Source organism: Cryptotermes secundus, unplaced genomic scaffold, assembly GCF_002891405.2.
Source record: "Cryptotermes secundus unplaced genomic scaffold, Csec_1.0 scaffold419, whole genome shotgun sequence".
Classification (NCBI taxonomy): domain Eukaryota; kingdom Metazoa; phylum Arthropoda; class Insecta; order Blattodea; family Kalotermitidae; genus Cryptotermes; species Cryptotermes secundus.
The window spans coordinates 185,756-195,736 of record NW_019738877.1 but is presented as its reverse complement, the minus strand read 5'-3'; the positions used below and the strand labels follow the sequence as shown (position 1 = coordinate 195,736).

At 35.9% G+C, this 9,981-nt stretch overlaps 1 protein-coding gene across 1 annotated transcript in view; it reads right to left on the bottom strand.

Moving 5' to 3' along the window:
* LOC111871173 (stress-activated protein kinase JNK) overlaps positions 1-9,750 on the bottom strand; it is a gene marked incomplete in the record, with an annotated part of 36,971 nt that extends 27,221 nt beyond the window's left edge. Inside the window, 3 exon segments of the mRNA XM_023864068.2 lie at positions 377-506; positions 2,747-2,932; positions 9,662-9,750. Coding sequence (XP_023719836.1) covers positions 377-506; positions 2,747-2,844 — 228 coding nt within the window.
* Between the last annotated feature and the right edge of the window lie 231 nt (positions 9,751-9,981).

Here is a 9,981-nt window from a genome sequence, read left to right as displayed (position 1 = left end):
TATATATATATATATATATTGATTCACAAAGAAACTTTAATTATTGCATATTTAACACAAACTTAAACTTAATCACTTAGGTCTACTTTGAGGAAAGCATTAATAAAAACAAACATTTTATGAAAAATAACATATTTTCATGCAATCTTATTATGCCTCAAGTAATGTATGGCAAAGAAAGCTGAGTTTCCAAATCTTAGTCTATATTTATATATTAGGCCTGATATACCAAAAGAACGCTTAGCAAGAACACAATAGAATTATGTACTGATGGTCCCTGCAAATTAAGACTGTTCTGATGATTCTACTGGATATTAACAATAAAAATAAACTTTTCATTCATACTCATGTAAGCAAAATTAACACTCAGACTTACATTCTTGTGATTAACAAGCTTCATGAGCTTGAACTCTCGATATGCACGCTTAGCATGTGTAACATTCTGGAATGGACGGCTCAGTTTCTTGATAGCAACGTTCTGCTGGGTAACCGTGTCATAAGCAGCACTACAACAAATAAGAACAAAACTACATTACATCAGGGCTCCAAAAATATATTTGTACACTCCTGTACATTGAGAGAAAAATTAAAAGACTGCAGGAGAGAGAAATATGTACCAGAAAATATTTGTACTGTAAAAAAAAATTAATAAGCGTTGCTTTTGTTTCAGTGATAAACTTCTGTACTTCTGAAATAGTTTACTATTTAGACTGAAGCCTAGGTATGTAGATTATTTTGGTGAAAGATAGTTGTTAACTTGTTTAACTACCAAAAATGATACTAAGTTTTCCCAATGTGGAGGTGGGTCAGAATACCTCCACCATAGCCTTGCAAGTCATAGAAGGCATTGAACAGGGAACACAGTGCCTGGGGGTATAACTGGGCCAACCTGTCACTGAGGGACATTTCACCTGGTCCTTCAGGGTTGGGGTTAGAAGCAAGGCTGATGACCTTTCTCTGTAAAAAAATTATGGTTGCAAAATCCAAAGAAGTGAAAACTAGATGTAATCTGGCAGAATTTTCTAAGGAAGGCTATGACTCAAAAAGGGCTGTTTTGCTGCTGCTGGTGCTGCTGATGATGATGACAACAATCACACTAAGTTCAAAATATAATGGCTCACAGTCCTACATTCTTCAAGAAGAATGGTATAAATTTTTGCTAGAGACTGTTCACAACTTGTAGGAGTCCATTCCAAGAAGCAATGTGGNAGAAGTGAAAACTAGATGTAATCTGGCAGAATTTTCTAAGGAAGGCCATGACTCAGAAAGGGCTGTTTTGCTGCTGCTGCTGGTACTGCTGCTGATGATGACAACAATCACACTAAGTTCAAAATATAATGGCTCATAGTCCTACACTCTTCAAGAAGAATGGTATAAATTTTTGCTAGAGACTGTTCACAACTTGTAGGAGTCCATTCCAAGAAGCAATGTGGCTGTATTAAAGGCAAAAGGTGGTCCGACACCACACTAATAAAGAAATGTGTACAGTATCTGTAGTGTTTCCATTATTTTGTCCATCCCCTGTAATTATCACACACCAGACTGCTGCCTAACTTTATTTAACCAAAACATTCTGAGCATTCACCATATTGTCACCTTACTGTTTTCATATACTGTAACAGGCATTATGAAGTACTAAGAAAAGCTGAAAATATTTTATAAGTTTATCACCAAACAAACCTTCATGATTCCACTTTGAAAGGTGACAGTGATCTTCCCACCTGACAAATTAGTATGGACACCATACTGGTGCTGTTGACCACAAGATGTCAAAACACACCAATGTGGGGCAGTCTACAGTAATGACGACCATAAGTGAATCAGGGAACAAGCAGAAGGACTTATGTTGCTTGTTAATAGGGTTCTGAAGAAGGAGCTCTGCAGAGCTCAATAAAATGTAACTTCACTGTCAGTAGTACAAGACGTACAGAAACTAAGATACATGACATTTTTGGTTTCAAATAAGAGGTTAAATATAAAAAGAAAGAAGTTACACTACAGTACATCATTCTGAGAATGTAAGCTATAAAANGGACAAGTATAGAAACTAAACTCAAATGAGCATTTTATGAGGAATCAATGTTGTTATCTCATTGAATTATTTCCTCTGATCTTATTGGAACTTGAAGAAAACAGTCTTCTGGGATGTGGCACCATGTAGATGTGGTGTTAACAGACATTTCAGAGGAACGTATCGCCTCCATCTTCAGGGTATAAGGAAAAATAAAAAATCTGCAAGTGAAGAGACCATGAGAACCAGTACAAGCAGAGAGAAACGTATTGCCTCCATCTTCAGGGTAGAAGGAAAAATAAGAAATCCGCAAGGGAAGAGACCGTGAGAACTGGTACAAGCAGAGAGGAACGTATCGCCTCCATCTTCAGGGTAGAAGGAAAATTAAGAAATCTGCAAGCAAAGAGACCATGAGAACCAGTACAAGCAGACCCTGAAGGTGCAGACGATGCATTCCTCTCTGCTTGTACCAGTTCTCACGGTCTCTTGGCTTGTGGATTTCTTATTTTTCCTTCTAACCTGAAGATGGAGGCGATACGTTCCTCTGAAATGTCTGTTAACACCACATCTACATGGTGCCACATCCCAGAAGACTGTTTTCTTCAAGTTCCAATAAGATCAGAGGAAATAATTCAATGAGATAACAACATTGATTCCTCATAAAATGCTCATTTGAGTTTAGTTTCTATACTTGTCCAAGTGTTTTTGGTACTGAAGTCCTCTTTCTTTACTCACCAGACCATGCCCTGAGCACCCACCCCTTTAGGTGCCAGGTCCAAATAGCGACTTGGTACAGAAAACTCGGTGTCTCCAAACTCCACTGTGTAGAACATGATGGTTGTGGTTCAAGACTCACTGTTGGGGGATGGGATGGGCTATGAGATAGCTACTGTCATCACGTTCATCACTTCTTATCGGCTGCTGCACCGAAAAGTATCACTACTAGCACAATTCATTCAATCCAGTGACCATCCATAAATGATGTCGCTCAGTTGTAGAGGGATACCAGTCTTCCTTCATATAAATTTCTCACGTCCAATTATTACGTATACATGGACTTAAGTTTAGTCTCTTTTTTGTCACAATTTGTATTTCTGCTGCCTAAAGCTGCTGAAATATCTAAACTGAAGTTTTCAGACATTACATACATTCCAGTATTTATGATATTTAAATTCAGACTTTTTTCTTTGTTCATATACATTGTTCAACATTTTGTTGTCAATTATTTGGGTAAAACCTCAAAATTAAACAGAACACCAATGATGAAATAACTATGACGCGAGATTTGACCCCACAGTTACTGGGTAAAGAAAGCCAGCACCTTCATGTTTTATGACTCTAAAGCCAGCTGGGCTTCACTTTCATACTGTTGGAAATCAAATCACTAGCTTTGTTTTTAACTTTCTGAGATTATAAAAGTAGATTATGTGAACTGATATTATTAAATGATAATAATACATTTTAAGTTTCCCTTGTGCCTAACCATAACATTAAGAAGTCATTTTAAACCTTGGTATTAAATGAACATGAAAGGTCTTCTTCAAGCTTCTGGTACCTTACGCTCGTGGGAAAGAATCACTACACTGTAATGAAATAATACTACCTTACTTCATACTTCACAGTTAAGTGCAGTAAAATTCCATTAAAAATATGGAAAAGAACCGATCTTTTCCAGTAATAGATTAACCACTTCTTCATTTTTTATTTAAAAACTGTATCAACAGAATTGGTTATAAGGTAACTCAGTTAATGCTATTTACTCCTAAATCGAAACTGGAAATTTTATAATTTACCTTTCTTACACGATATGACATAAAGTTACACTAATGCAACTACAGACTTTAAAATTTCCTCATATCCTAAAATTCAACAAATGCCAGGAGATTTTCTTTCAGTTAGTGCAAGAATAGGCAAATATGTTCATAGTTGATCAAAGATGTACGAACAAGAACTGCAGGCTCATCATTTATCATCCATAGGAGTGTTGCCAAGACATTTAATTCTGTTAAGTATGTTGTCAGAAGCTATCATAAAAATGTCATTATTTGGTGAAATTTGTTTATTTTGTTTTATATTTAAAAAATGAATACTTTCCATTAGGAAGTTTCACAAAAACTTATCCTCTAACCTAACGCTTGACAATGAAGGAAATGTCTAAAACGTTTTCCTTACAGGGCCAGGTTTTCTCGCTGTATTCAAACTTTTGATAAATACTGTATAAACGATGTGTAAAAATTGTATTTCCTTAATGTCATATTCCCAAAAATTACATTCATGGATTATATTTGCAGAAATATGGTAATACATTTATTTCAGTCAGATTTACAGTTTTTTCTATAAAACAAGTAGAAAGCCTTTAGTGACCAAATATCAAATATAAAAAAGCTAAAAGGTAAGGCTATCCCTGTAACAGGCTGTGGAGGCCCATAGGGTTGTGAGACGTTGAGACTCCCACATTTTCTAGACAATTGGCTCACAGATGGCGGTGAGGTTGTAAGCCTTACATGCTGGCTGCCCTTTACATCCCAGGAAGATTCTGGTACTCATTTCTGTTAGAGGCTGAGTCGACCCCAGGGCCATAGTGAGGCTGGAAGGATGAGGTGAATTCAAAAATCCAACAATATCACTGAGAATCAAACCACGACCTTTCAGTTTGAAGCATAGTGCCTCAACCAATTAGGCTACCGCGTGCCCCAATAGCAAGTATATAAAGAGCAAATATATGAAAAGTTATGTACCAAGATTCAATTTCTGTTCCAATTAGAAATCATTGAATGTACTACTCTTTGATTCATCATATTCTATTTCACCTCATTAAAAATATCCTTGCACTTACATCTGACAAAAATTAATAGTCCAAAGTTGCCATTCAAATAAATATAAGTATATGCTACACAAATCAGCATTCCCATAAATATTAAAGTGGTGGCATATGGTTTCATCACAAAGCTAAATACAAAGTCTATTAGACTGTGTATAAAAACTAAAAGGTAAATTAGCACTGCAATATCTAAGTTGATTATGTAGCTATACACAAATTTTAGTTCTTTTGCAAATGAAAGACTTTTAATGTAAGGAAAAAATGATTTAAATTTTGGTATAAAATCTGAGGTTCTTATAGCAGTGAATACAGAGATATGGTCTTCTGAGCTGCGATGTCGTATACTTTGATAAACAGAAACAATTATTTTTCATGAACCTGCTGTCTCTATTTTCTGAAGATGGAGGGGGCGTGTGCTTAACATTGGTACCCCCCTACTAAACTACATGGTGTCACAACCAGAATCTACATAGGCTAAATTTTAAAGAATTACAAATTTTGCCATCACACACACTATGGAAGCAGGCCTACATTCTATAACAAAGTATGTTGGAAAAAGAAAGCTAATGGATTTGCTTGTACAGATACAGTTATCATCACATACAAAAACCAAGAAATAACATAGTTTTACGGAAAGACACAATGCCTTATATTTTAGCAACTTCACTGCAAATGCCTAAAGAAAAATTTCAAGTGAGTAAAATATTCAAAATCCACAAATTTAAAAGGTCCTGAAGGACAGCAACCGAAGTGTTCTTCAACACCAGGGCCCCAGTAAATCAGACACTTGACACCAGAAGGAAGACTAGGCCCTCCACCAGGGCTTCATGCCCAAACATATGGATAGAAAAAAATGTGCATGCTCTCTAACTAAATATCCTTAACATACAAAAATGCAACCAAGTTAAAACAATCAATAAGAAAAGATGAAGGAGTTGTAATCTAAAACCGAAATGTACAGCATTCAAAAAATAAAAACATATTAAGTCTCTGTTATATGCAATGGTGGGAACATCATATGGAGGGGTGGGAGAGTTCCTACTACAAATGAGACATACATCAAGAAAGCTGTTTTACTTTAAATATTTAAAAAATAAAAACTTATTTAATAATAAAATAAACACTATACAGTGACTCATGCAGCAAATCAGTTGCAAAAACAGTTCACATTGATTGTTCCCCATTTTCAAACTGTGAAAGAAAATAACTCACTGTTAGTTTTTGGTAAAAAGAAGAGCTTGCTTTTAGCAACATAGTTCTAAAATAAGCATGTATTTTGGGCTAGAAAACAGGCTAAAATTGGAACAATAAAGGCAGAAATTAAATATAATCATTATCACTGTGAAAGAAGAAGGAAAAATACATGTGCATATACTTATGTTACAAAGCCAAAAATAAGTGAGTCCCCAGATTGCACATATCTCAACGAAGGCTTCTGATACTGTAACAACATATGACATGAACTGTTTTTGGCCAAATTGCATTATAAAATGGTGATGATCTTTCTGCTAGAGGAGGAAAATAAATTGGGGAGGGGGCGGAGAATGAGCAAGTGACCCAATCCTTGTCCACAAAATTAAAACAAACAAACTATAAATAACATACTGCTATGTCGACTTCATTCATGGATGTTGCTACTAAATATTTCTTAAATTCAGCAAAAAGTGAACCATTCATAAACGTATATATTCCATGAGAAACAATTTCATTTCTGATTCTTAATTCATTCCTTCATTGAGGGATCCTCAGTGTGACAGAAGAAAAATGAATTTCATGATATATACAGGTGTCTTAATATCTGTACAGTAGTTAAATCAATATGATTACATTGGACTAGACATGTAGCTTGGATCAAGGGCACATAAATTGTGTACACAATCTTCTTGGAATGGGGTTATTTGGAAAATCATGGAGGAGATGGGAGTTTAATATTATAATGGTTCACAAGCAGGGAAGCTGACAGGGACTTTACTTGTTCTGGACAGGCTCTTTTATGTTAATTGTATTAAACCTTTGGCTCTTATTATTACAGAATTACAAGGGGTTACAAATGACATTAAATCCAGTGTTTTCTTTGTACTGAACTCCTTGCGGACTTCCCAAAACATTTTCCATGTTCTTTACCTCTATATTCAGTAATCACACACGTCTCTTTGTAAATATCTCAGCTTACAGAAAATAGTCCATTATATTATCATTTCATTGAACAGATATAATTTGTATAAACAGTTTTTCTTCCATTTTGTTCTTGAGGAAGCACTGGAACTTAGTTGTAACCTGTATATATATATAAAAGCAGAGATCTAGAAACACTGTTCACTCACCAATAAACTCCATTTGCTCATTTATGGAAAGTACAGAAACATCTGTATGATGAGAACTGCAAGATTTTGGTGAGTGGATTTTTTTAAATGGCTAGCAAGAAGTATTCCTCGAGCCCTGAACATGTGCACAAATATTTTTGAATTTGCAGATTTCAAACATTAACAAAATCCTCTGCGAGGAGATGAAGTCATTGTAAGAAAAAAAAGTGTTATGAATTTCAACAGTGCCAGTGGTGGGAATAAGAAGCCCTCCCTTATGTAACTTCATAACCTACCACCAGTAGTTCATAAAATATTTATATTGAAGTATCAGAATGTCTCTGAAGTTATGGTATACCCCAGATGGTGGCACATAATCAGTCGTGTAGAATAATATTCATGAGTTGCAAAACTACAAAGCGAGCAGCTACTATCCAGGTCACAACTGTAGAGTGCCAGATGGCCACCAGTCAAAACTGATTGAATTTCATGAATATGAAACATATGTTAAGATAAAATAGAATTAAACATTTAAGTAGCATTAAGTCAAAAATTACACACATACATAAAAAAAGATTTTCTCATCTACCTGGATATTTAAAAAAATACTGACATAGTAGTAGTAGCAGCAGCAGCAGCAGCAGCAGCAGCAGTAGTAGTAGTAGTAGTAGTAGTAGTAGTAGTAGCAGCAGCAGCAGCAGCAGCACCAGACACATTTTCTAAAATTATTTCTACAATTTCCTTGGTCATCCTCTCATCCAATTTTATGGTGGCATCAAATTATGTATTCTTTTTGGCCATCTGTTTCTTGCATTTACAAATGTCCATACCATTTCAACTATTTCCTTTCTTTTCTTTGTACATATTACTGCTTCTTCACAACCCATTCTTGATAACTTTGCACTTATTTACAAACAACCCACTTCCTCTGAGAGTAACTTATTTCCTTCCGTTCAGTCCACACTTCACTCACATAACACGCAACTGTCTATGCAATATAAAATTTAAACACAAAATTATATTATATAATATGTAGGAACTATGCTACCATTAACACAACAAATATTTCAGTATTACACTTAGATCTTTATTTACTGCGACATGTTTCGGGCATACATGGCCATCGTCAGGCAGGAATACGTGTAGTTATTGAAATATCTAAATGTAATACTGAAATATTTGTTGTGTTGATGGTAGCATAGTTACTACATATTATATATTGTCTGAGACACTCAACAGGATGCAACCAATGAAAACAAAATGATATCCTTGTCTTCACTAATTTCAGCATCTATTTCTTTGTTTCTTTCTTTCTTACTCCCTCCTTATCGCGACTTCATTCTAAATACTTAAAAACTTTGATGTCCTGTACTTTTACACCTGCAGTTACTTAAATTCCCAATGATTTCAAACCAGTACTTAAATATTTTGTCTTGGTAGAGTTAATTACTGGGGCATAATTATTATAAATCTTGCGTCATTAGTTTAATACATATTTTGTAAATAAAAACCATTCTGTACAACAAGTACTTGACTGCCAGAAAAAGTGAATTAAACATAAATGCTTCATCTGCTGGGTCATTCCTTTTCTCTACTGGTCTACTTCCATTCAGGTGCTGGTGATTCAAGATCCCTGTGTGTTAAATAGTGAAAGTGACACATATAATCCTATCTCAATCATTCTGTTGTGATAATGACACTGTACGTCTCATGCCATAGTCTCATATCAGCTGTATCTTTTTTCCAAACAGTTCTTAATTATTGCAATTATCTCTGAATTGATCTTCTGTTTTTCCATAGCCTGCCATAGTTTATACCTTGCTATGGGGTCATAAGCTGTATGGCTTCCCCTCTAAGTCAAAAGGTGTCACTGTTAGGGATGTGACTATAGATAGGGTTTGAATTCATGAATTGGATTCATTGACCTCTTGTATATACCACTTTGAACTATATATTACAGCACTATCACTGATCTCCAGCCTGCTGTGTCTTAATTGCCGTTCCCTAGCAACGGCTTCTAACAGTGGAGATTCTTCAGCGCCCTGCGCCCATGTCGTTACAGTCTGGCAAATATCCTGCAACTGAACTCACTCATAGCCTGGGGTTCTCGCTATATAACCTTGGGGCAGACCCAACACAAAACACAGCCTCCAACATTTCTTCTATTGTTGCATGCATGTTTGTTTCCGCTGGAACGCATTTATGAAGCCGTTGCTCAGAAACGGCAGTTTGTTTTATTCGCCTACTGCATAGCAATAGGTCTATACACCGCATTATGGATAAGCTGAAGATGGGTCAAGTGAATACTCTCTTCAAGCATCAACCAGAAAACGAACCAAATGATGTCACCAACATCTAGTGCCAAATAAACTTACATAAAACATCCATAAACCAATAAAGTCATTCATAAATATGATGATAATGATGTTTCAATTTCCAGATATCTCCAGTACAGATTACAATTTATTTCAGTGGCATCTTATATGCAGATAGATAACAGTAATCCATGGTTGTGCATAAACTCACCACACGATTCCCTGAGCTCCTGAGCCAATGGGCTTGAGGTTCTGATAACGCTTGAGTATTGTGAATTTAGTATCGCCAACCTCCACAGTGTAGAACATGGAGGAGAGCCTGGAGGACATCTTCGGTCCGAGGAACGGCATGCGTGGGGCAGCAGCGCTGTGGCAACAATAGCAGCGGCAGGCTTGGCTCTGTGCAAGCGGTGCAGGAAACGGTGACTCCAGTCCTCTGGTCTGGAATAGAAAAATATAAAGATGTCGAATATTCTGCAAGACGGAAATATAACTGCAGTAGAGGGAGAGGTCATTAGGTTTCTGAACAAG